The 27,404-nt window shown below is 41.6% G+C and overlaps 1 protein-coding gene across 10 annotated transcripts in view; it reads right to left on the bottom strand.

Moving 5' to 3' along the window:
- Positions 1–27,404, bottom strand: part of SHB (SH2 domain containing adaptor protein B) — an 84,652-nt gene that overhangs the window by 51,916 nt on the left and 5,332 nt on the right. Inside the window, exons 2-7 of one of the 10 annotated variants that reach the window (XM_026073225.1) lie at positions 18,358–18,529; positions 13,771–13,890; positions 12,988–13,106; positions 7,571–7,907; positions 5,247–5,332; positions 4,050–4,136 (exon numbers count right to left, since the gene is read on the bottom strand). In XM_026073225.1, the coding sequence (XP_025929010.1) occupies positions 7,765–7,907; positions 12,988–13,106; positions 13,771–13,890; positions 18,358–18,529 (554 nt within the window). In that variant the 3' untranslated portion in view covers positions 4,050–4,136; positions 5,247–5,332; positions 7,571–7,764. The other 9 variants (XM_026073222.1, XM_026073224.1, XM_026073229.1 and 6 more) reach the window with 9 other exon arrangements.

Raw genomic sequence — 27,404 nt, 5'->3', positions numbered from 1 at the left:
AAAATTTATTTTATGTTCTATTCTGTCACTTCTAACAAGTCCTACAATGTTTCAGGCCAACCCACAGCAAGAAATAAAATCTCCCCTTAAAAATAAAATCCTGTTCCTACCTAAGATGAATGATTACTTAGAAAAATCCTTTCCTGGAAACATTCAGAGGCTGACCTGTCCACTACTTTTTCTATCTCAGCTCTGCTCTTTTCAAGCACAGTGCACACAACAGTATGTTATTCCGTATCTGACAGCCACTGTCTCCATGAGCAATAAACAGTGTCTGTCTTGGCTAGCAAGGGCTAACAAAATATCCCCTTGCACCACTATCCAACACACATGAAGACCATTCTGCTGTGTCAGGCTCCATTTCCTACAGCCACTTCTCATTTGTGGCTTGGGAGGTAGGACGTTAGCCTGTTGGATAACACCAAGTTACAGGGTATTCTGTGGAAGCAATAGAGTCCTTGTTGTCTGCAAACACCAACTCCTCTAACACTTCTGTTTTGACTGCTAGTAGACTAGATATACATTTTAAAATACTTTGATTAAATTGCTTATTTAGAGAGCCATGAAAAATTCCCCTTCCTCTTTATAAATTGTATTGGCAGGAAATAACTAGGCATTTCTTACAATATTACAACTGTTACTTTCCAAGAAGATGGTAAGTATTTTACATCAACTAAGAGGTACAAAAGCAAGCACTAATCCAAAAACTGGCACATGCCCAAAGTCTATGTTCTCAATTTTGGAAAACAGGACTTGTTCTACAGACCAATTCTGCATTTTCCTAAGTGGCAAAAAGTTTTGCTTGCAGTCCCCTCTGCCATTTAGGGAAAACTACATGTCTGTTTATGAGCTCACGGTATCAGGATGTCAGTAAGCAATCCATGGGTGACAAAAAGGTTCACTGAACTCAGCTTTGTTCTCCCCGCAGATGCTGATTGTGAAGAAATTAGCTGGCTTACCGAGCAGAAACCAGAACCCATTACTGTTTTTACCTCATACTTTGCACATTTAGCTGACTTGTGGAATAATGCTAATCTAAAATAGTCACATTTCCACACACTGAAATGCGAGTCAGGAAATGAAGTGCAGGCCTGGTGCAGCCTTGGGAAGGCAGAGGTCCTGACTGAAAAAGTTAAAAATCCAGAAACTCTAACTGTCAGAAGCCAAGAAATTCAAAAATCACTTAACTGTGGCAGGGCTTCTCATTGCTTCTGAGAAATCTTTGTGCAGAGTTGAGTATTACATGTCCCTTGTGGCTACAACAATCTCAAAAAATAGTGAATAAACAAAGAATGCAGGGGCAGTTGTATATTAGGGTTTTGAGGTGAAATTTAAATATTGGAGAAGATTTCAGGAGGATCAAAAGCATGCAGTGCTACTCTTCAGGGCATCAGGCTGGAAACCTTTATTATAGTGAATGAACATGCATTTGGCAGTAGTACTAATTCTGAAAATACCCATCATTCATTCCAGAGACAAGGAGCCATTACCACCTGTCAAACAAGAATATACTTGAGGCACATTCAGATCAGTGGATTTCCCTTTTCCTACACACTTATTAAGTATTCTGTCAAAATCTGTCAGCTGTCCTCACATACACTAAATAATTCTGTGGAAAGGGAGAGTACAAAAATGCATAGTAACAAAGGCTCTAGCCAAGACAAAATGTATAGAATCTTGTCTCTTCCATCTCTAAAGAAAGCAGTCACCTTTTATCCCTCTGACTCAACAGCCCGTGCAACTTGGTTTCAAATTTGAAACCCTTCAGTAAGGCAGATCACTGCCCAATGATCAGACAGAAATAAATTTTACTATTATACCATCAAAATGTTAGATTCATTGACAGGATTTTAAAGGATGATTATTGTTATTGTTAGTTACTATTACAGTAATTAACAATAATTATTGTTAATTTTTATTAAATTCTTCACAACAATGAGGACTCACAGCATTCTAGAAGGCTCTGGGTGGGAATAGACCTCTGGAGATGTCCAGTCCAATCCCCTACTCCAAGCAGGACTCACCCAAAAGCTATGTCAGGTTGCTGAGGGCTTTGGAAAACCTGCAAAGATGGAGACCCCCCTACTTCTCTGCACCACTCTTATGGGGAAGAAGTTTTTCCTTATGCTCAGTGGGAACTCCCCTTGTTGCAGCTTGTGATTGTTGGCTCACTGTGCACCTCTGAGCGGTCGGACTCTGTCTTCTCTGTAATTGTCCTGTTTAGGCAGTGGATGGGTACAATTTGATCCCCTCTCCTCTTCCTTCTCTTCTCCAGACTGAACAGGCCCTCAGCCTCTCTACTCTTCACGTGCTCCAAGCCCCAGACCATCTTCATGGCCCTGCTCTGGACTTGCTTCCGTTTGTTGACTTCTTTTTTGTATTGGGGGCCCTCAAAGCAGTTACAGTATCCAAATGCAGCCTCATCAGTGCTCTGTAGGGAAAATGATTACTTTCTTCGATCTACTGCCCCTGCATTAGGTATTAGAGCCCAGCAGGTGGTTGTTCTTCATTATGCAAGACTGAAATCTAATACAGTATAGTAATTGATGTGCTGTTTTACTATCAAACTTAGCAAAGGACCTCACTGATCCTGATCTGCCATAAAGTCATCGCTGAACACCTGAAACACACTTTGAAGTGAGAGATGGCTCTCTTCCTGCTTCTGCACATTCACCTCCACCTCTTTCACCACCACGCTTGCTAGCGAGGAACAGATGTAATATAAGGAGCTTGCAACCAGGCATCTCTACAGCAGTCAGAGCTTGGGGGTTCTGGCCACAGCACAGTTTACAGGAGTATGGATCTCCAGATTTTACCTGGCCTTGTGCAGTTACAAATTAGGTTTAAGTAAAGAGCAGGAGAGTACGAGTGGGCCGAACATCTACAAGGGAAGGAATCCAGAAAAGAGCCAACACAAATAAGAGTGTCACCAGCTGTGGAAGGGCAGAACAATGCAGGGCTGCTGGAAGAGCTGCAAGAGAGGTCACAGCTGTCCCTCAGGCCTTTGAGATCTTTCTGTTCTGGGAGGTAAATCATATTCCTTACCTTTTTTGCTACAGAAAACGTCAACAATGCTGATAAGGAGGACGAGCTCTCTGGACCTCAATCCAGAATCCCATGGAAGGACATTTTTTGCCTCACGCACTTGTCATCAAAAATAATTTCTTGTTTATTATTGAGATGAGCAACATATGAATCTATACATCATAAAGACCATTTCTCAAGCCAGACTCCAGAGGCGGCCAGTTCACACACAATGAATTGTTACTGGGTAAACAATGCTAACTTGAAATCACAGGTGTTGACATAAGCAAGTTAAACCACCCTGATGAATGCTTTCACCTGCAGATGCATTTTGACTTGACAACAGAGCAACTTTTATGTGTGCTTCACACTCATTGTACTGCCATTTTTGGAACAGGAGCGAGACAACAAACAACTCGTGCAAATTTCTGTGCAAGCTAAACCTGTCTGGCCCTCTCAAAGTCCATGGAACACAGACACTTTCCTGATTTTGGAAAAGAGGGTCTTTGGAGACATGTCGATTGTTTTAAATGGAATTGAAAAATTGCTACCATCTTTTAGTATAAACTTTGCAAATACAGGCAATATTTACGCAGATTCTCATTGCTAGACATAACTCTGCTTTGGGAAACTTCCATTTCTAGTCTTCCATTACAAGGGGAATAGTCCAATGAAAACACTGATTAGGTTAAAAACAAAACAAGAAAAAAACACCAAAACCAGAGCAGTACTGGATGCTTTAAAAAACCTGCCACATGAAGCTAAGGAATAGACTTTAAATTGCTAACAATCTCAACACAAAATCAGGATGCCATTGTTCCTTTTTCTCAGAATCAGAATGTATTGCACTGAATTAAGCACATGATGGCTCACACATGCTGACAAAGGTCTCCCAGAAGCATAAACACACCTAAAATGCAATGATGAATGTGAGTGCCTGGGGGATGTGTGCAACATTCAGACGCTGCAATTTTTGCCCCAGAATTATCTTAAAGACACACAGCCACACAATTACCAGAGCTTACCTCACACCCCACAAAACAATTCCACAGTCTACTGATGTACCAGTCAGGCATTTTACCATTTCCATAACTCAACAGAATCATTTTTGCCTAAACAATAATAATAAAAAAACCTAGAGTCATAAATCAAGCAGTATAACCAGAGGAGACAAAAGTAACTCATTGGATTTCAATATCAACTCAACCACATATTGGAAGCTTTAGTTTAATGAACTAAAATGGCAAAAGATAATGCTCCTATTCATATTCAAAGTGCCTTTGGCTCCTGAAACACTTAAGGAGGCTTGGAAATGCAATTTAGAAAGGTCAGTTTCAGTGCTTCATAATGTGTTCTTTGGATAACAAACCACTTGTGGCCAGTATTTTATCAATTTCTGGACAACCTATTTCCACAGGGTGATTTTTTTTGTTTGTAAATTAAATCTTGGTCTTTGTACTCTTTCATATGATTGACTTATTCTCTAATGTGACTGATTTATGCACTATTACATAATAAAGACTGTTTTATTATTTGTCTCAGAATATGCCTACATCGCTCACATGATTTGCAGCAAGACTGCATAGTATAGTTCCAAAAACTTACTTAATCTTGGTGTTCATTGCCTTTTTCCACTCAGTCCCCCATATATAAACTCATAAATCATCCACATTCACAGGCAGAGTTTGCCCTCAACAGAGACTAGAGAATTAGCCAGGAGCTGATGTTTTACAGTCACTGTTCCACAGAAAACAAGGGAGAACTTTATTTTTGCTCATGTGTGTGAGAAAGTAAATCCACCCTTTCCCCAAAGTTTTTCCACAGAAGTTATCAAAATATCCATAAGAGAGAGATGTGTGTGTTCCTTGATTTTTACAAAGACCCAGAACTAACAAATTTCATAGGGTCACTCCTTTGGGTATGCAGATGTTTTGCCTGCCCCTCACCTCCCCTTATAACTATGGTAAAGATGATCAGCCAATGGGAGGATGCCGGATAAAGGCAGCTGAGTGCTCTTCAGAGCATATCAGTTAAGAAGTGAGAAGTGATTGAAGTCATTTGAAAGCATTTCATTAAGGCTTCTGTATCCAGTTATAATTTTTACTGATGTGCCGAAACAGTGAAGGAATCTCTCCTCAAATTTATTATATTTTTTTAAAAAAAGTAACAGCAACACATTGCACTTGATTAGATAACTAAGAATGTATTTAATAATCACTCACCTTAGGCGACTAAGCCAGCATGCTGCCAAAGCAAGTCTGGCTGGCCCATCACTCCAGCCTTTTGTAGGACCTTCACCACTGCTTTCCTGTGTACAAGGTATGGCTATAGCAGAGACCCATATCCACTGCTCCAGGGCTCTATCTCTACCTGTAGCTACCTTTCAAGGTGGCCAAATTGGGAAACAGAGGGACCCAGAAGCAGCTCTAGTGTCCCTGAAGGAAACATGCAATCCAGGTGGACTGTGAAAGAAGCAATCTAGTGCATCTCCCAGCCCTTCTGCTGTAACATTAACCACTCAAGCTTGGCTGGCAAACATTTGCCTTACACCAACAGGTGATGAGTTGTTGTTTACCATGTCCAGCTATGGGGTGGCACTCCCTTTTCCTGTGTACCTCAAAGAGCCTCCCAGTTCCTTGCATAAAAGTTCTGTCTTCAGGCAACAACGCATACTTCAACAACAATTCATTTCTTTCTTTTTTTTTTTTGGAGTGACTTGGCTATCACCTAACCTTCACCCATACAGGCCTTATGGCCCCATTCAGTCTGCCATGGGACCACAGAGCTGACTGTGGGCTTGGTCCTCTGCCCTTGCAAAACCCCTCCTTAATGAGCAGTAGGACCATTCTTAGGACAATAATCCTTTTAAAGGAACAAGACAGTAGGAAAAGCAGAGATACACAAGGAGATGTGACAGAGGTGGGGAAACTGAGAGATGTTACAGTTGAAAGCCAGTGAATCTTCTCATTTCAGATGTCCCCGCAAAGCCCTTCACTGTCCTGCTTCTGGCAAGGAATGCAGACCAGGGATGCACTCCCGTGAATCAAATGCAACTTATTACCCTGAATGGACACATCAACTCAAGGACATGGAAGAGCAGCAATGGTCCCAAAACCTGGCCCTCTCCCTTTGGTTCTAAAAGGCCAGCAGAAGGATCTGTGCACTTAATTAAAAATAAGCAAACAAAAAAAAACAAATGCAACCCTGATGAGTTTGTCCCAGGTGAAGGGTTATGGGCACCTGAGGACCAGGACTACCTTGCTCTATGGGGCTTTCACAGCCTTGTGCATCAGCCCACATCCCCTCTAGTTTCCACTGCACTGGAACATCTCCCAGACTGACAGAAAGCACCAAGCATGCAGGTGCAAGGGAAAGAGGCTTCATAGGGAGAAACTGAAAGCAGCCCTTCAGTTCTATAAGGCAGTAGAAGCCCCTGCTACTCCTGTGTCTCTCCAGTATACTTTTAAGAGCTGCTATGTGGCACACGGTGGCCTCTGGCAACTGCTCCGGACAGCCTGAGGACAGTGATGCTTGGGTCTAGTATCTTCTGGAGTAGATCAGGCTGCACAGCACTTGAGCTAAAGATTTTCAGGGTCTGAAGGGATACCAGGCAGCCCTGAGGCATTGCTGGGAATTTTACGGCATTTAAACTCACAAGGCCAGAACTGAGTCACAACCTGCTTGTTGCAAGTTGTGCTGTATGGTTTTCGAAGCAATGTGCTGAAGAGGTCAGACTAGACTACGGGATGAAGGTTTACAGGAGCACCTGAACATGCAAAGCCCGCTGGAGTAGATTTGGAGGGTAGCTCTGGTGCACAAGGAGCCTTGCTACATGTGACAAGTGCCTATTACGTCTGCAGACCTAGGAACAAGCCAAACAGATTTACCATTCCTTTCTGGGGGACAGAGCTCATCTTATGCTCTTTTCTCCACATCTTATGGCATGAGGGTACCTGTGCTGTTTGGGGCAGGAGATATTCAGCTTTGTTTCAAGCATGCTAGAAAAGATAATGATAGAGGAGTTAAGGGGTGCAATAAGAGGAGAAAGAGTGGTCTGCAGCTGTGGCATTGGGGTGGATTTGGAGTCCAGCTCCAGCACATAGTGCTACCAGCAGGAGCTACAGCAGTGATCCAGAGAACACTACTGCTTACATACTATGCTGCAGCCCTGCTTCCAAGGTCTCCTTAGCAGGCTCCAAAGCAAAGCAAACTGGCTCAGAACAGCAGGGCTCTGAGATCACTCTTCGGAGAGGTATATGCTGCTCCTCAGAAAAGACCATGCAGAAAACATGACTTCCTTCAGATGCTTCCTGTTCTTATATATCTTTTCTGCTCTGGTCAACTGTCATCCTTTTGCTATAGGTACAAAGGTATTTTAAACCAGTGTTCTTCAGCATTGCTACCTATCGACAGTCTTTGAGGGCAGGGCTGGCTTGAGTTCTTTTACATCAGAGCTGTTTTCTAATCTGATTCAGAAGGGGATGAGAGCAAGCATCTACCATCTCTGGGGAGAGTATGGCATCTTACAGCTGTAACACTGGCTCACCTCTAGGCTGTCAGATGGCTGTATGCTCCGTGTGGCATGTTCTCAAACGGCAGGGGAACACAGTGCTCTTGCACAAAGCCATGTGTGTGGACTGTGCTGTACTGGAATCACATCACGTGCCTAAATGTTGAGGGAGAATTCAGCAAGATGGAGATGTGTTTGTTCAATGTCACGGTAGGAGAGACAGCAAAAGGTCATGGTCCATCCTCCTCTGGCATTTTCTTCTCCAGGCAGTCATGGGAGGCTGAGAGAGCAGAATCACCAAGAGAAGACCAAGCCCATGATGTAAAGAGAGGAATTAAAGACATTTTGTGGCAAGGGTGAGGGCTAACGGGACCTGTCCAGGAAAACAAGTGTACCATTATGTCACAGTTACAAACATTTCCTTCTAATGCTAGATGCCTACACCTAAAATCAGCTATAAACAAAAAAAGGCCAAACTGACTCTTGAAAAAGGCAGGAAGGTCATGTTGGTGCTGCTAGGCTCCCAGCAAAGCAGGCAGCTCTTCGCCCCTTCCAGTCCCAGTGATTCCCTACTACAGGGAACAATGCAAAAGTCGTGTCACAGGGAAAGATCAATGTAATTGCACTCCTGACAAAAGGCTAATTGGTGGGGTGAAAAAATGCATTTAATGATAGGCAATTTCTCTAAGTTCCACAACTTAGACAATTTTTTGGAGTCGACTCAATGTGCGTAATCATCCCTCTCATTAGACTTGCATAGTTCAACTCTGTATTCAGCGGAAGACTTAGTAACAATATCAAATTGTTATCTCCTCAACTCTATTCTGTTTATCATAGTTGATCATTTCAGCCTCAGAAATGTGTATACACATTATCCAGTGAATCTTTTGGATTATCTAGCTAATAATGCCTTTTGCTACTTTGAAAGTTGGAAATCTTTCCTTTCAGAGCTTAACAAAGCAGAAGTGACAGGTAGCTGATCCCTCTATGTAAATAGGAAATTAGAAGTGGCTGGGTTCATCTTAAGAGATTTTTGATAAAGAAGGGGCCTGCAATTGCCTTCATAACTTTGCATAAAGCAGCACTGCTCTGATTTCAACTAGTGGCCAAACTCTGTTCCTCTAAGACACTGCAAAGAAGGGAGAATAGTCTTTAGTGCTACTCTGACTGTAGCTGCCACTTGAAAGATAAGACCTTGCTGTCAGTCCACACAGAGCCTGCTTCTTGATTTCCACAGACATGCAGGAAAAATATACAGGTCCCTCTGAAGCTCAGCCTGGCCCCTCAGTACCTAGCAGCTGCCCTGAGCCCAAAGTCAATGGAGTATTGCAGGGCAGTTGCAGTCACCAACTTTGCTTCTTGTTGTGTGCATTGGGGTGTCAGCAGGAAAAAAGTAGATGGTCTACGAACACGTTCCACACATCACCTACCCCAGGTAATCCTCTTGTGGCTGGAAGCAGGGCCTCCACTATGAAGTAGGACACGAGAGACCAGCTGTCACCCCACCTAATGGCCTGGCATAGCTAGACTCTTAAATCGTTTAAGTATCAGTGTTTTCCTTGTGAGTTAAAAGAGTTCTGGCTGGAGCCTTAGAAATACTGATCACCCACAAAGACAAGTGGCAACGTGGGGCCTTGAGGAAGTCAATGCTAAGTTCAGGGCTCCAACCCATGGACTATCCAGCAAYGAGGGATATAAACACCTTGTAGCTGGCAGTAGTTTGGCACTGATGATATCACAGTTCAGAGACTTTCCAGTCTTATCCTGAATGAATATAAATAAATAGCTCCAGTCTGGAAAAGTGCTTATCTTATTGAGCAGATAAAAAGTGGTCTAAACTTTAAAATATAATTTTGCAAATCTCTCTTTGTTATATGGTTTGCTTTTTTCCAGCCTGGGTTCTCAGTTCTAGATCACAATCTTAAAACAACTTAAGTCTGAAAGTGATGTTATTCACACCTGATGGTCTACAAAAACTATTGCTGCTGCACACAGGCCTCACTGTCATCTCATGACAGCACCATGTCACAACTCTTCAATATTGACAGAAATCCCCTGTGAAAGAAAGCTCTTAGATGTTTTTAAAAGGACAATACTTGTTTTCCAAAATACATTGTTCTGGTACTCAGTGCCACTGGGACAGCTGCTACTTTCTCCAGAGGTACCTTTGACTTATCAGGGATGTGCTTAGCTGACAATTGACAGCTAAACTGAAACTCTGTTCACAGTTTTTGTTTACTGTAGTTTCCTATTCTGGTACTGACCCATCTGAGAAAAGGGAATTTGACTGATAAATTCACATGCTTCTTCACTGCAACCATGCCAGCACCATATGAATTATAGAGACAGTGGTTTTACTGCTTGAAAGCAAGCTAATTCTCTATTTACAATAAGATTATATTATACAGAATAAGATTATTCTGCTATTTGCTCCAACTGATCATGGCTTAAGTACTAAACAACATCGGCTGTGCAAATGTGAACCTAACTGCTGTTTTCTACCCTTTCTGTCAAAGAAGCAAGACAATACTGAAACAAAAGAAAACATCAATAAAGATCAGGATGTAGTCAAACTTAAGGGAGTATTCCCAAAGTCATATAAAACATTTCTGAAGAGGATTCTTAACATATTTCTGGTAACAATTCCAAGGGAATTCTGATATAAGTAATGATCTATAGCAAGTAGAAGGGAGTAGAGCCTCCTTTCTTGACATGCCTGGCAAAAAGCCATCCCCTCTATAGCTAGGGATAAGGGTCCCAGTCTACCCTGCAAAACCTACCACCATAGGCCTGGCAATCAAGACACCTTTCATTTTTGGGGATTAGGGGCAGTACACCTCAGCAAAAGACCTCTGAGAAACAAATATCAAACACCTGAAGAAGCCAGTTGTCTGGCAACACTCCCAAATAAAAAACACAACAGCATCACAAAACTGTGGGTTTTGGGGCCATTACCTACGCCCTACACAATGTTTCATCATCAGCTTCAGTTTGCATGTCAATGATTTTACTGAAATCATGGCAGAAAACAGTTAAAACTGCAGTTAGCTTCAGAGTCAGAAGTCAAACACTAGCATGTGCCTATACTCTCCAATGTAACTGTCACAGACTGCTTCCTGAGAGGTCATTCCACGGTAACACAAGCCATACACTGTACACTAAGCAGGGGCGCTATACAGATCATATGAGAGCAGCATCTAGGACAAGGAGGCAGCAGAAAGCAGAAGCCAGAAGCCTAGTCCAACCAACATGGACATTCAGGAATTACTTGGAGGACAGCTGTCTATTTCTTAACTGTGGCATCTATCAACTCCAAAGCAAGGATTCAAGAACCATATTCTAGCACAATTATGTTAGATTAATGAAACAAGTGACAATGTTGCAAGTTTATAACAAGCATAAATAACATATGGCTGGTGAGGATTAATAAAACTAAATGCAAAACTAACAGGTATCCCCCATAGATACTGTGCATCTTTATACTACTTTCCATTTCATATGTTATAAACAAAGAAGCAAAATAATACAGTTGTTTGACGCTGAGTGGGTCTGTTCTGAACATTTGACTATGGACATTTAATCTGTATTAACAGCAACATTTCAAAACCTTCATCTTTATAGATCTCTCACATGCACAGAAGCCCTCAAGTACATTCGAGTCTGCCAGTCAAAGGAAAAGTGAGCAAAGCCATTTTTTCCCATCCTATGCTGACAGTCCAGATGCCAGCCCAGCCCTGCAAGAGGGGCACTGGAATGGTACAGTGACACAGGGCCATGACAGTGTGGTGGTGGTAGAACATGCATGTTATTACAAAGAGACTCTTATTGGCTGGCATTACTGAAGACACTACAGTAGGGCACCCACACACAACCCCACCCATGATCATGCCAGCAACCCACTGCCTGCACCCTCTTTATGTCTTCTTCTTATAACACTAATTCCAGTATCTTATCACATCTTACTGATTGTGATAGAAATTATCTGCCTGCCAGCGGCAGCAGTCAAACCTTAGGTCTGCACTTGAATGTTTCAGGAGCTCTTTTCTGCAAACAGAAGTAACTTTACTCCTTGCAGTGGGATCACCACCAAGGACAAGGTTATACACATTCTCACTATAATCTGAGGAGGAGGTGTCTGGTTACTATTGTGTCTGGTTAACCCCTTGACTACTCCATGCACACCTTGTTTTGATCATCTCTCCTATATAAGCCATATCCCTGTGCTGGTGAAAATGGGAGATGAAACAGATGCTCTCATATAAATGAAGCACTGGAAAGAGTGCAAAACCATCTGAACACCATCAGCCTCACAGGTAGACTTCTTAGTCCATTCACTGAAGTCAAGCGAGCTATGAAAGGACACATGCTTGAAATCTCCCTTACCATGATACAGGGGAAGCGATAGGGCTGCTTAAGCTAGAAACCCACTGGGATACAAAGTACACCAGGACCACATGACAATCACTTGACCTCAGTCACGAGGGATTTTACTCTGCCATCAGTTGGAAGGATATCCAGAAAAGCATGTATCTGCAGCAATACCCAGAGATGGGCTTGCTAGGGAAATGCAAAATAAAGCCAAAGATAAAAAACTCTAGAGTACTAAATGAGTTTCACATTAAAGCCTGCAACAGAGATAACAAATGCTGAAAATGAAATACACAGCTAGTGCCAAATTCATTGGAAGTTCAATAATAGGGATGGAAAAGGGTGAAAACTGCCTATTTTAGAAATGAGTAATACATTGTGTTTCACATTTCAACAAAGAATGAAGGAAGCAGGAGGTTCAGCAAGATAAATACTAATAAGAATATAAGATTGCATGGCAATAAAATTAATGAAGAGATTTCCTGCTGCTCTGAAGTTAAGGATGCATAGACACAAATGAACACCACCACAGACTGATCATGTGCCCCTGGGCAAAGGAATCAGGGCCCCAAATAGTAATATGTATTTGGCCCTTTAACAGGGGCTCTTTTCCTGCAGCTAAGTAGTCATAAATCAGGCTGATTGCAAGGAAATGTTTCTCTTGTCTAAATTCATGATCTTTGGTTGAGCTGTCCAAAACTAGAGGAACGTTACATCTGAGAACACACAGATCAAATGACAAAGGGGACAACAGGAGCTGAACTTCATTTCTAAAGTAGGTGTGTTCCAGTTCTTTAAGGCAGACATCTGTATTACAGAGCGATCACAACAACAGTGACAGAGAAATCTGTATTTTAAGAACTGCTCTAGTGCTTAAGAAAAATACTTTCAGATGACATCTTAAAACTGGGTAAAGGATGGACTTCTACTCAACCCAAAGTGAGGATATAAAACCAGCTTGAAATCTACTATTTAGACCATTAGGCTAAGCCAGGAAAGATGGGGCCCTTTATTTCTAGTGAACCTCAGAATGTACAAATGTTTCTTTGCATGTGCAGGTTTACAGCTGTTTTTGAAAGTGTTACCATCATTCCAGAGATAAAACATGCCTCTAGCACAGCTCTGTGCTAGACTGTCAACAATAACAATGGTAAACAAAGCAGGTGGGTCTGTGTCACAGGGCTTCTCCACATCACATGATATCCTGGAAGAAGAAAAGCATGGAAAGAATCTTCTTTATACCTGTATACCCATTACCAAGGTCAAAAGACTTGTTCTCATGCATAGAAAACCTGGGAACCTGGAAACTTCCTCTGCTGGAAATGCAAGTGAGCATATGTTGAAGTTGACATTTGTAATGTACTCTGATCAGCCTAAGGTAAGTGATGCAAGTTAAAAGTGGCACTAAAATATTGCAACAAGGCTTACTTCCTAATTCTGAAGGTCTTTCAGCCTTGATCCTGGGCTTTTTACTGGCAGGAACCAGCAACAATGCCACCCACTTCTACCACAGTAAACCACACACAGCTTCTTTCCTTCTATGACTGAAGAGTCTTTTACAAAAAGAATAAAATCCCAAGCTATACAGTTGCTAAATCTGAACAAAGCAGAAGCAGTAGTAGCATTTCTAATCAGATGCACAGAAAACTCCAAGTTTATTTTGTTAAATGAGCACCAAAGAATAACAATCTCTTACCAGATCCCAAATCAGTGACTGTTACTATATATCATGCAGGCCAACAATCTCAAATCCTCTGGGTGCTTTACCGAGCTGAACTGGTGCAATAGACTGGCTCATTTTCTCTTCTTGCACCACAAAAGTTCTGGCTTATAAATTACATTTACATGTTTTACTGACAGATACTTACTTCAGTGAAAGAGAATAGTCGTGCTTGCTTGTTTGACTATTTCTTACAAGGTAGCTACACTCTTTACATAAACGTAACAGGTTTTCTGCATCTGTCCGACTGATTGCTCCATGATACCATCTACGAAAAAGCAGAGAGATTAAGACATGCATATTCCAACCGATATTGCTTTCGTTACTTTGTTTCTTTAAGGTATGAATAAATGATATTTAAAGATCTAACATCTTAAGGATAAAAAGCACATTGCTTGCCTTATCTAAAGTTAACATTAAGCTTGAGATAGCTTGTAGTTCCTTTCTGCTGAAGCGAAAAGTTTAGATCTGGGCAGCATGTGACAGGATTGATGTAAATATTTATGTAATAAATTCTCATCAAGAGCAGCACATGTAATCTCTAACCTGCAAGCACTAGATCCCCAGTATACACACTTACTCTATTTTGTCCCCACACTACATCAGTATTTCAACCGAAGGCAGCCAAACCACTTCTGAAGAATACAAACAATTAATATGGGAAAAGATTTGCAAACAAGTCTTTAAGAAAGGAGAAAAGCATTAAAGAAGGGTGCCTGTTTCCTCAATGTGAAGATCTATAACAAAGACACTTTCCAAGCAGGGCTGGGAAAACTCCAGAGCATTTCTAGTAAATTCTTGGGGGAATCTGTGGAAAGGGCATGACCAATTTTGAAAGTTCTTCTATGCCAGGAAGAAAGGAACTCAGAAGAGAAAAGGTGGGTCCTTTACTAAACTGACCATTGCAAGCAAAGAATCTCTTCAGCACATGCTACACTGTATCAAAGATTAAAATCTTACAATTCAGTAACAAACGCTTTGAAAGGCAGCAGACCCCTCCCCCAACTTACCCCAACCACATAATGAGCCTGGCACTGCACAGAATCAGCCACATCTCTAAGGGAAATCTCCTCCTTCCTGCAGTTGCCAGCTGCACTTCAAAGCATGAGATGATGCTACCCTGCCTGCTTAGGATGCATACATCAGAAATGCTCTCTGCCAGTCAATGCCAGGAACTGTGACTGGCCTTGTGCAAAACAGTTTCCTTCCATTTGTTCTAAATTTATTTCTCCATTAACCTCCTTCAAGAAGGGTGTTGCTCTACATAAAAGCTAAGTGAATAAACACCAGAGAGATTCCTTTCACAGAAGTAATGCTCTTAACCACCTGGGGCCAACATCAGCTCCATTGTCGAATGTGGTGAATGAGCTAAACAAAAGCTGGTAATCAAATTAAAAATTCATCATGTGCCTGCTCTGGTTGCAACCAGAGTTTGCATTAGATAAAGCTAACAGTAGGGTTAAACTATTGTACATTCAAGACAGATCAGAAAGGGATGCTGTGACAGCTCCATCACACACACGCAGCAATGAAGGATCCTCAAGTGTGGTTGTTTTTAGACAATGTTCCCCCTTCCCTCATCAGCTACTTACTGCTGAAGGATATTTCTCAACAAGCAATTTAAAGGCTAGGTTGTATTCTGAGCATAAGAGAGGGATTCTAAATTAATAAGAGTCAATCAGAAAATGGAATTGAGAAAGAATCTAAAATTATTCCTAATGCTATAAATCATTTCTCTTTCTGTTCCCCCAAGGAAAGTGGCAAATAAAACCAACATAAAACACAAGCCCAGCCAAAACCAGGAAAGCGTCCTGAAATCCAAGACTTACATGGAAGTATTTCATCTGTTCTTTGGGCCTGGTGTTCCTCAGTGGACAGACTCAGGCTCATGGACAAAGAACACCAAGTTCTTTCCAAGAAACAAAACAGGCTTTTAAAAATAGAGTTGGCAGAAGAACAACAAAGTATAAAGAGAACTGCTGATGGAGAACATCTGATTAGAAAAATGAATCCCAGAAGCTCTGGCTACAGCTGAGAGTAAACATGAGTATTCAGAAGTGTAATTGCTTGTGCATCGCATGCCAAGGGAGACGGGAAAGTCAGACTGTTCATGCTCCAGCTATCCTGAGAGATAAGCATGGTGCTATAACCAGCTCAAAGTTCTTGAATAACTTGCTGTTTCAACTCTGTTGCGGTTGTTCGCCCTGGGCATGTCTATTCTTTAAATGTCAACATACAGATATTTGTACAGAAAGGTCAAGATTCAAATGTCAAGAATACATTCACAGAAGAGAGCAAAGATACCTGGGAAACATGCCAGTGAAAAACTGTTAGAATAAGAACCTGAAAATGTTCATGTCTTCTGAGATATTTTGGAAAAATACAGGCACACAATACAAATCTAGAAGCAAAATTCAAATCCATGTGCTTCTACCTTTACCAGGACTTCCTCCTGAGGTTAACTGAAAGCATCCTGATCTGTGGCTTGTAGACATTCTTCCTGATGTCCCTGATTTTGTCAAGATCAGATTTCAGCTCTCAGTGGCCACAGCTCCAGTGAAAACAGGACAGCTGCATCAGTCATGCAGCAGGTGCAATCAGTTATTGCAGCTCACATAATGCACAATACTAATCTGTCTCTGAATTGGTCAGAGCAAAACAGGAAGTCACCAGATCTTGTATATAAGGCTGGGAGGGATTCACTTTCAACAAGACGCAGGAAACAAAGCAGAGCACACTTTCCTTTATTCACTGTTACTTAGAGGAAGCACAACAATTTCATTCAATTTCCCTGTGTCTATGAGTTACTAAGTTCATAAGTAGGGATCCCTTAATCACAGTCAACTCATTGCTTGATATATTAACATGCCTTAGTATTTCAGCCTGTTTGGGAAAGTTCCTAGCCTACACTTTGTTTCCTTTCCTCTAGATCCTGCTCTCTACTAAAACAGAGTCCATATTTGTAGAGAGAAAGAAAGAGGGACTGGCTTGGCAGATGCTGTGGTGAGGTCTCACTAAAATGTGATCAGTTTGGATGAGTATGATTAATCTACAGTACAATAAATCCAAGCTATTCAATTTTCTGACATATTATTGTTAACTGTGCATTCATTTCACATTTGATCCTGCATACATAAGAACCAAAATAATCCAGTATGAATAGCTTTATCTCCTTTAATTATTGAAGTGGGCTAAATCTGCAGCCTTTAGTTTTAAATTGCAGTGATCAGCATGCCTAGTGTGTCTACTGCAAATTAAGGACTAAACATAAACATCAGATTGCTCCATGAACTAAACAGGTTATCAAAAATGTTCAGCAGATACGTTGAAAGAGACCTACACAATAACCTATATAAGAGTCAAAAGTTAATTAACAGATGCTCAACTTTCTGCAATATTTTAAATGTATTTTTGGACTACAACTATTCAAGTCCGAAGATCAAATTTTATAGACGAACGTAAAGCACTTAAATCATTTATCTATAGTGTGTTCAGTGAGTAATTTCACAAGAGAGGTTGCTATTCCCTGTGTTGGAGATGCATCTACCCTCTGTCAATGGGCAGGTGCCTCAAAGCTTTGGCTGTGGTTAATGAGGTAGAACATGATACCATGTGGGTGATATTATTCTCTATTTCAAGCTTAAGGCCAAAGTGTTGCATGGAAAAATAAGAGTGCCAAAGGCAAAGGAACTTCTGCAACCACCTTCACTCAGCCACAACTGTCAGACAGGAGTATTCTCTCCTACTGAGAATCTGAAGTGCAACAGGATTCAACACTAACACTCCCAATACTGCTACCACTCAGGGACAAAGTTTTTCCACACAGAGGGCATTCAAATGCATGCTAGGTTATGCCCTCCCTCTTCTCCAAAAAGAAATTCTCCATCTAACTTAGAACATCAGGGTCTGGTGTAGGACCACCTTGATGGATTCCCTGACCCTACTGTGTGAATTTCTTTGAATCCTCAGTGCTCACAGACCACAGTACTACTAGCACAAACTATACCACAAGATATTTTTTTCTCTTTTGGATTAGACAGGATTCCAGCACCGTGTTTGAGGCTGCACCTTCAGTATGGTACAGGACAGTGGATCACTCCAACATGCAAACCAGCCTGTCCAAATGGGTCAGGGAAGGACAGCAACAAGGCAGGACAGAGGTCACCCTTTTGGATAACAGACATTCATTCAAGGCAATTCCCCCACAGCTTGAATTTGGAGCTGACAAAGACACCTTTACATATCATCCTGAGTTTCACAACACCATAGAAGAAAAAACTGTCTCTTTTCTGAAAACTCTGTAAGCAGTCTCATCAATCTCTCCCTAGAGCAGTGTTACAGCTAGATGTAGGGCACATGTGAGATATCAGAAGTATGCTACGCAACCATAAATATGTGGAATTCATGAAGCTCTAAAGCACAGTTCAGATGTATGTGATGCACACCTATTTTCCCCAGAGTAATGAAATAACATGGATAAAGGTGGAATAAGCCACATGTGACTTGACAGATAAAATTCACCGTTCCTGAGGTGAGTTCAAAGAGGTTCCTATTTAACTTTATTTTATCCCTCACAGAAATTCCTTAAGCTCTGCAGAACTAATGAGAATAACTTTCTGTGAGCAATAACACAGGGGACACAGAGGAAGAGGAGCTAGACAGCAGGATGGAGGACATCTGCTGCTCCTATAAGTGCAGGGCAAAGAGGTAGAGAGCAATTACTATGCTTACTTACATCTGTTTTTCCAGTGGAATAGTTGGATCTATTCTCTCTCCAAGGATTCCACAAAATTCTGGACTGCCATGTTTGAAGGGTTTAAAGCCTCCTCCGGGTGCTCGTAACTGCCTGCGCTGGTCATTTGAGGGAGAAGGAGATGCCTGCCGTTTCTCACTTCCATTAAACTGGGCTGTAAGATACAGAATAGTTACCTCTCCAGGCAAGCAAGGTTAGCAAGGACCAACATAGCTGTAGCATTTAGAGAGGTATCACACTTTTCAGGGAGAATAAACATGCATCCACTAGCATGAAATCTAGTGGTTTATCTACAAAATTGTGTATAATCTGAAGATGCCATATTTAACAGTGCACAGTACAGTCCCCAAACTCTTACCTTTCTAAAACTCAATAATGTAATCCACAGGCTTCAAAACACACGTAAAATGATCAGGGCTTATCCTAACACTTTTGATATTCTCTCCCCATAAGATGATACTGTCAGACTACCCCTCACAGTACCAAAGACAGCCTTTTCAGTCGTTTCACCTGCCATAATTAAGACAACAAACAGGTGAGAACACTAAGAATCCAGCTTTCCTCAGCTACATGGAACACCTGAACAGTGACCTGGGCGCAAATATGGACAGCCAACACCCATCTATCCATATCAAAAATGCTGGCAAGCAGCAATGATTTAAAAAATTCTATCAACTTATGCAATGCTGGCACAAGCCTTTTTTTCTTGAAATACAAGGGTATAAAGAGTGATGAAAAGGGAAAATGCCATTTGTCAGTTTCTCTCACAAACTATTATTCCAAGAAAAAAGATATGGCTTATTAGCAGAGCTGTAATTTCTCAGAACACTGCATTGTCTGTAACAAAGTACATACTAATGAGACCTGCATTCTCATGCCTATAAAATCTAGACTTACAGATTCTACACATTCCTAATTTCATGCAACTAAAAGAGACAATATTGGCAGAAGCAGTTACAGGAGCTACCCATACCATCCTCTTGAGTCTATCCCTACATTTTAGGTTTGTTTCTTCATCATCAAAAAGTAACATTCCCAGCTGCTGATGGATTATTGCTTTTCAGGTTACCTAGCGGGGAGCATGTAAAACAAATGTCACTGGTGTCAAGAGGCAAATGCTACAAGACCTATATACGCACACACACAGAGCAACCAGCTCTCCTGAGATTTTCAGCAGCAAAGCTAGAAAAAAATGTTATAAGGATGCTTAAACGGCATCCCTGCAACAGCTTGCTATAGATCTCATGCATTTAGAGCTCAGCTTGTTACGACATACAGGCAGTCAGGCCTGTGGCTGGTACTACTTACTGGTTTAAAGCAGCTCTACACAACACAAAGATGGCTGTAATCTTCAATAAGACAATGCATATAGAAGAAAGACGTATTCAATGGGGAAAGAGTTTTGGATTTATTTATTTTTTTAGTTTAGGAGAATTAGGATAGTTCCTCTAAGTAGTTAAGTTAGTAGAAATTACTGCCGAAGTGGGGCAAATGTATTCAAACATATTCTGAAGTTTACATGGCAGAAATATACAGATTTTTTTTTTTAAATGGAAATTCAGATTTAACTTAATTACTGGATAGTGAAAGATGATTAGCTGAACAAGGAGAAACAGGACATGTGTGTACCTGCCACCGAAACATACACACAGCACTTACATCAGCTATAAGAAAAACACCTGGTACTATAATTTGGAAGCTTTATGAATACAGGTGAGCTGAATGTCTTCAGCTACTGAGCTACACCTTTCAGACACCAAAAACATTTAGTTCACAAAACAAACAAACCCTTATCCAACTGTAAACAGCAATATCCTTACAATAATGTGATGGTTAGAAGAAAGGTCTGTTCTTCAAAAGTAGCACAGACAAAGTTAAATTCAGAAGCTTCTGAATACTTTATTTCTCTGAAAAGCTCAGACATGTCTCTGGACTCCTGCCCTTTTTTTTTTTTTTTTGGTGTGTGTGAATTGTATTGGCAGGAAGAAATGGCCTGAAATGGTTATCAGACAGACTAGAACTGGCAAGCTTGATACCCAAAGTAAGGCACCAACCCATGTGATGCTGTTATCAGGACTCACCTTAGGTCATTTCAAATCCCATCCTATCCAAAGCTGCAGCACCTACAGTGAAGTTTAAGCAGCTCAGCTTCAGGCAGCTGGAGTGGAAAGCTTCTTATTGACATGGTATTTCTGTTTATATGGCCACTACAGTTGTGGAACTGGCTACGTCCCTTCCCCTTTCTCTGTGCTTCCTCTCAACTGCCCTGCAGTTGGTGCCATAACCCACTGGGGGTGGCAGGCCAGCACTCCCGTGTTTCCAGTCCCCCAGGTCTTAGGCACCAGCTTTCTGTGCATCAGCAACCACAGCTGGCCAAGTTTGATATCTGCAGTTCTTCCTCAAGGAAGCAGAGGAGTGAGTGATGGCCATGAATGGGCCATCTGGCCCCCTACGTACCAGAGGGCCATTTATTTTATAAAGCAGAATTTATATGGGCTTTACAAATTTCACATACATTTCTGTTACCCAGAGCTTTGCTATCCCTATGTGTCAGCCTAGAATCAAAGCCCATACATTCAAGGGGGAGCCAGCGTCAGCCTGATGTTCTTGAATGGGCTCTGCAGTGTTGCCATCTCTCCTTCCAAGACAGACTTACGTACCAGAAAATTACGTTGTTCCTGTCATTTAGCCAGGCTGTCAGCCCTTCTAACCAAACCAGTTTGCCAAGCTCAGCAGGAGGTCTAACCAGACCTGACCTCATCCCATAAAAGCCTTCAAAAACGCATCTCAGCTTTAGCTATTATTTCCTTCCTGCTTGCATCACCATGCAGACTCCAACAAAACAAAACAAAACCTGTTTGTGAAAGAACTCCAGCCATAGACAGGCAACATGCTGCATTCCAAGGAGCAGAGCCACATCTTTTCACAGTGCCATTAACAGTAAATGTTCCTGAGGAAGGCTATGCACTTCGTGCTCAGCATGACACGAACAGAACAGCTCTGTGCTGTGCTTGGGAGCCACACTGTGGGCATGATGCCCTCAGCCTGAGCAGACATCACAGGCCATGCACACCTTCAGTCTCTTCCCCACCTGTCCATGTGCAGAGTAGAAACCAGGCTTGACACATACCATTTCAGCAGTAAGTCTTGAAACGATGGCAGGGGAACAAATGTTTGTTCAGACTTGCATGAATAATTGACTACACAATAATTCTTGGTGTTTCTTGCCATTTTGATTTGTTTCCCAGGTCTGTCACACAATAAATTGAAAACATTTGCTGTATAAGTCTCATTGTGTCTGCACTTCAAATCACAAATGTCTGCTGTCCCTCCAGATGGATCTTAAAATAGGAAAATTTTAGCAGAGGTCACCTTTAAGTTCGCAACCTCCACAACTTCAGTGGCAGCTGGGACCCATAAAGTGAGATTTGCCCATTGCCAGCATCTCTATTACCACATGGGCCAAGGTTGTGCTTGTCAGAGAAATCCACCTCAGTTAAAATGGAACAAAAAAACATAGGGCCGGTTTAGAAAGCTACACTGAAGAACCATAGCACTCAAAAAAGTCAAAAGCACTTCAGACATCTCAGCAGAAGGACAGAACTTCTGCACTGCATACATTTCATTGTTTTAAATTTAGAAGTTGGAGCTCCTGGTGCCTTGTTTTAATATTTACACTGCCCAGGAGTTAGGTTAAGTACAGTGAGCACTGGTTAGAAAGTAGTTTGAATCTGTGCTTGTAGCCAATCCCGACACATTCATTTGTAACAAATAACCAGTTATCTCAGACATACTAAGTTGTACTGAATTACAGATCTAAGCACAGATAGTTGATTTGCCTGAAAAAAATAAGTTTACTCTCCTAGTACTGTAAAACAGAATTAAAACATAGCTTTTATAAGTGATAAACTAAACATGTTTCACATGCTGTTGTGAACCCATAAAGGATTCATATATCGTAACATTTTTTAATTAAATTTCCTTTCAGTTTGTCATTTTTAAAAGCTATGTTTTAATTGTGTGTCTTCATAAAAGAAAATTATATAATTCCTTAAGAGAAAATTTACACACAGCAAATCAAAGTCTATTATTGGATGGATTATGCCTAATTATTTTAGTCATATATAGACAAATCAAAAACTAAAGATGAAGAAAGGACCAACACAAAAAAAAGCTTTCCTCTTTCAAAATCAACACTAAAATAAATACTACTTCGGAATTCACCTGATAACAGACAGAAAAAAAAAGGGGTGTGAAAATAATTGCAAAGCCCAAAGACTTCACAAGTACCAAGTGAGTTGCAAATGAAAACAAATGTTGTAGAAAAAAATCAACTTATTCCCTTTTTTCAGTGAAATAAAACTCAGCCACTTCATATGACAGGCACAATACATACAAAATGAGGCCTAGGATTTCCATGTGCACACACATGACTCTCGGGGACAGTTACTTTTTAAACCAATAATGTCACTTTTGTGGCTATTTTATTTCTAGTTGAGAAAGCTTTCTGTAAAACTGCACTTAAGAGTGATCTCACTGGAGACAGAAATGCCCTGATCCCATAGCACCATACTGTAAATATTTAGCTTGTATTTCAGTTGCCAAACAAAGAAGTTTCTGTTTTAGATATTTTGTTCACTTCGAAAGAAAAAAGATCTCTGGCCAGCACACAATCACCACCCTTGTGTGGGAAGCTCATGGTAACTCTGATATCATTCTTTGCCTTTGGAAAATTATCAAAACTAATACATAAGGAAAAACTCAATTCACAATGCAAAACTTCTGCACTAGGCTACACCACAGAAAAACTACACAGAGATAAAAATCCCTAAAGAATTTAATTTTTAAAGTTTTAAGTGTCACTTATTCAGGCATGTCCCCCTGCTCCCTTTTTGTGCAGTCCGAGGGGCTACAACTACCCTCCTCCCTGAGCCTCCGACAGGTGCTGCTGACATTCCTGTGAGGTCTGGGCTAGCCCACAGTGACAGAAGGATGGGGATGAACCAAGAATCACATCAGACTCCTTTCTTGTGGGCAGAAATAAACACAGGGCAAATAGGAGAGGGTCTTGGGTGACAGGGACCAAGGGCCTGAACACGGGAGAAGGCAAATCCAAAGAGATGTAAAGAGGCAAGAAAATGGGACAAGGTGTTAGGTAGGAGAGGATGGATGAGAGAGACTAGGCATGTCTGAGGGACATGAGAAAGGGGAGAGGAAGACGAGACCACAAGCAGAAGAAGGGAAGAAGGGCAAGATGCAGACATGGTGAGGATGAGGAAGGGACAGGGAGAACACAGACAGCAGGCCCAAGGACAGAAAATCCTCCTGAATCTTGAGCAGAAAACACAGATTCCTCAGAAGGCACATACAGAGAGCACTGAAGACCCAATGCAAACCCACAGCTTGTGGCAATGCAGAGCTGCCTCATATGCTGGGGACAGCTCAAGAATCCTTCCAGGCAGTAGACACACTGCCTGTAAAACAGCATTACTAGGGACTACACTGCAGTGTAGGCAAGCTCACCTGTCAGGAGATGGAGGTTGCACATCTGCTGTAGGAAGAGCACAAGATGTCCCAGCACAGGGACACACAGAAAGAGAAAAGAATATCTACTGAATTAGGGCAGCAGTATCTGCACCAGAAAAGGGACCACAGCATAGCAGACACCCAAAGCAGATTAATTTCCAGCACATGCAACAGAACTACTGTGCTGCCATGCAAGCCTAGTGATGCACCTCTCCTTTGATCACAGCCAAACTGCCTATCTTGACACACAATAGATATCCCATATCACAACCAGGATTCTCATAGCCAGACAGCCTCCTGGCACAAGCCCTGCAAACATTTTATTGGCCCCAGCAAACGTGATGGGTCAGCTCAGACAAGCTTGAACTCAAGCCTGCTTCCACCATGGCAGGGCTCAGCAGCAGAGCTCTGTCCTAGTGGAAGCCACACAAGCAGGTTAGGCTTCTGTGTTGGAGTTCATATTCTTTAGGGCGAGAGATTTCTTTAGCCTACAAAGCATCCAGCAGAACTAGATGCTGGCTCAGATCCAGGCTCCAGAAAAGTATCAGCATACGCTTAACAGAAAGTGACTGATCCTGGAAACCTCCAAGAGCAGACATGCCAGAGCAAACGATAGTGCTAGAAAGCAGAAATCAGCTTTCTCTAACCTCCTTTTCTCTTCCATAGGAGCCTAACAAGAGGAACAGGGATGCTGAGCAAGAGCTTCTTTTTAAGCAGTTCCTTCCTTCATGTTCATCTATGTCTCTCTTCCTCCCAGCCACATTTGTCAGGGTAAATATTATGGATAACAGCTTGGGTTGGAAACAAACCCAAACCAACCCCAAACTAAAGATGTAGAGCAAATGAAGTAGAGAGGCAGAGTCACTCTCAGAACAGATCCACACAGCTCTACTCCACTGTGCCATAAGAGAAACACATTTCTGACAAGCCCATCTCCATCAGTTACATTAGGGGAACAGATCAGAAACAAAGAGAAAGTGTATTTTCACAGCAGGCTGTCTGCAAAACAGCAATGCTGTAGAGCTCTGTGGAGAACTGTCATTCCCATTTCTTCAGTGTTGCAGTATCATGACACAGAGCACTGCAAAATCACAGAATAATTCAGGTGGAAAGAGACCTTGGGAGGACCCTAGTCCAACCTCCTGCTCAAGGAAGAGTCAGCTATGAGAACAGATCAGGTTGCTCAGGGCTTTATCCAGTCATCCCTTCACCCAGAATGAAAACCTCCAAGAATGGAGACTGCAAAACCTCTCTGTGAAACCTGTTCCAATGTTTCACTGTTCTCATGGGGATTCTTTTTTCCCCATATCCACTCAGAACTTTCCCTGATTCAACTTATGGCTGTTGCCTCTCATCTTCCACCAGGCACCTGCATCTTTGAAGAATCTGACTCTATCTTCTTGAAGACCTCCTCAGGAGACTGGTATTGGAAAGCTGCTAGTAGATCCCCCCAAAGCCTTTTCTCCTCCAGACCAAACAAACACAGTTCCCTCAGCATGCTTGTCCTCAAGCCCCCTTACCACCTTGGTGGGCCACAGCTGAACTTGTCCTGTTTTATAAATGTCTGTCTTGTACTGGGGCACCCACAACTGGATGCCATATTCCTTACATGGTCTAACAAGTGTAAAGAAAGGATAATGCTTCAAGGTTCACCACTAGGGTAAACATCTATTTGGGCAGAAAGAAAGCACTTTTTCCTAAGCTGTCATATTTCCAAAACAGATGCCTCTCACTCATTACAGTCAGTGAATCAGGGAATTACAATCAGCGAAGCACATTTATGATATGAGCAGTCCCACAAGAATAGCCCATCCTGTTCACAAACCAACAAACTAGAATGTTCATAGAGCCAAATCCTTATACGAGGGAGAATAGTGGTCCTGTCTTCATTGTCCTGGTAGTCTGTCAGGCAGCACATCATGTTCTAACTACACTACATGGAGAAAGAGCCAATTTACACAGAAATCCTGGGAGGAAATGTTTGATTTTTTTTGAACGGTGGAGAGAACAACTCCATCTGTTAAAGTACAAGACATCCAAATATCACGGAACAACACGTCAGATCAGCTTCTCCACAAAGTGCTAGAGAACTCAAATTTGTTATCTTTGCACACAATTGCAATTTGACTGCAGTGCAGGCAAACAGAATGGAGTTCATTTCAGATAATAAGTACATACAGGGTTTTCAAAAGGTTTTAATGTAATTTTGAATAAAGATATCCTCACAATAAGAGTGGTTGGCTATTTGACGGAAATGACAGAGCTGCCCAGAGAAGCGTACAGAAGCTTCTTGTCCTGCTGTGTTCTTGAACTTGTTGGAAAGCAGGAAATGCATTTTATATTAATGGTGATGCAGGAAGACGTTAAAACTTCAAGTTTTCAGTTCAACAGGTCAAAATAACCTCCCCATGCCAGAACTTTAACCGGCAGTTCAAAAAAATCTTCATGACTTTACTATGCTGATTCCCACATTTTTGCAACACAGAAGTTACAAACAACTGGAAGAAAGCTATTGTTGTGCCAATATTAATAAGGTTGACCCAGGGACCTGAGCAATCACACACATACACAAAAAAAAACTCTCGAAAAACAACCAAAAAAGTGGAGGTTAATTTTTCACTGTCAAACACAGGTTTATGAAACACATGAGCATGGTATTTCTTCAGTAAGACTGTATGTTATTGAAAGAAGCAGCATCACCACAGATAAATATCCACAGACCATTTGACTTACTGCTGAATAGTCTTTTAAGAAAGACARTACAACACTGTGCATTAAACAGGTTAAAAAGTAGGTAACAGACACAGCAAGACACCACAAAAACTCACCTTCGCTACCACTCCTTCAGAAGTGAGAAATATTCCTCTCCCCCAGTGCAAAGACTGTGCATCCTTTCCAGATTACATCCAGGATTCCTGAGACACCAACATGCACACTCTAGAAGTGACTGATTTGCTAGTACAGTATTGGGAATGAGTTTCTTACAGATACCAGTCTCTGTGCAGTTTCTCTCAGGTACATCTGAGCTGGCTCAGAAAGGGTAATGAACAGTGAAAGCATCCTAGTAATATGTCATGTTATTCCCCAGTAATACTTCCAGGATCAATTTTCTGCCATTCAGTACTTCAAGATTCAAATGTACATTTAATATTCTTGCAAGAACAAATCCTGAAGTTGCTGATTTAAACCAAGAGGAGCTGAAGGTGACCTGTAAGGCCAAATAATCCCTTAGCATCTTCCTTTCTTATCAAGATGATTCATCACTCCACTTCATGAGCTACTCTGGGAAAACAGACCCTCAGGATCTGCTTCTGCTTCTGGCACTCATCAAAAGCTATATGTTCCTAATCTTTTATGACATCATGGGAATTTAAATGAGCAACCCTCACTTAAACAGTCTTTGCCTGTACACCAATGCACACAGCATGGGGAGTAAACAGGAAGAATTAGAGATCTGTGTGCAGTCGTAGGGTCATAATCTCATTGCAATTACAGAGACATGG

The sequence above is a fragment of the Apteryx rowi genome, unplaced genomic scaffold (assembly GCF_003343035.1).
Source record: "Apteryx rowi isolate R43461 unplaced genomic scaffold, aptRow1 scaffold_364, whole genome shotgun sequence".
NCBI lineage: Eukaryota > Metazoa > Chordata > Aves > Apterygiformes > Apterygidae > Apteryx > Apteryx rowi.
The sequence above is the reverse complement of the archived record's forward strand: the minus strand, read 5'-3'. Positions and strand labels throughout refer to the sequence as shown.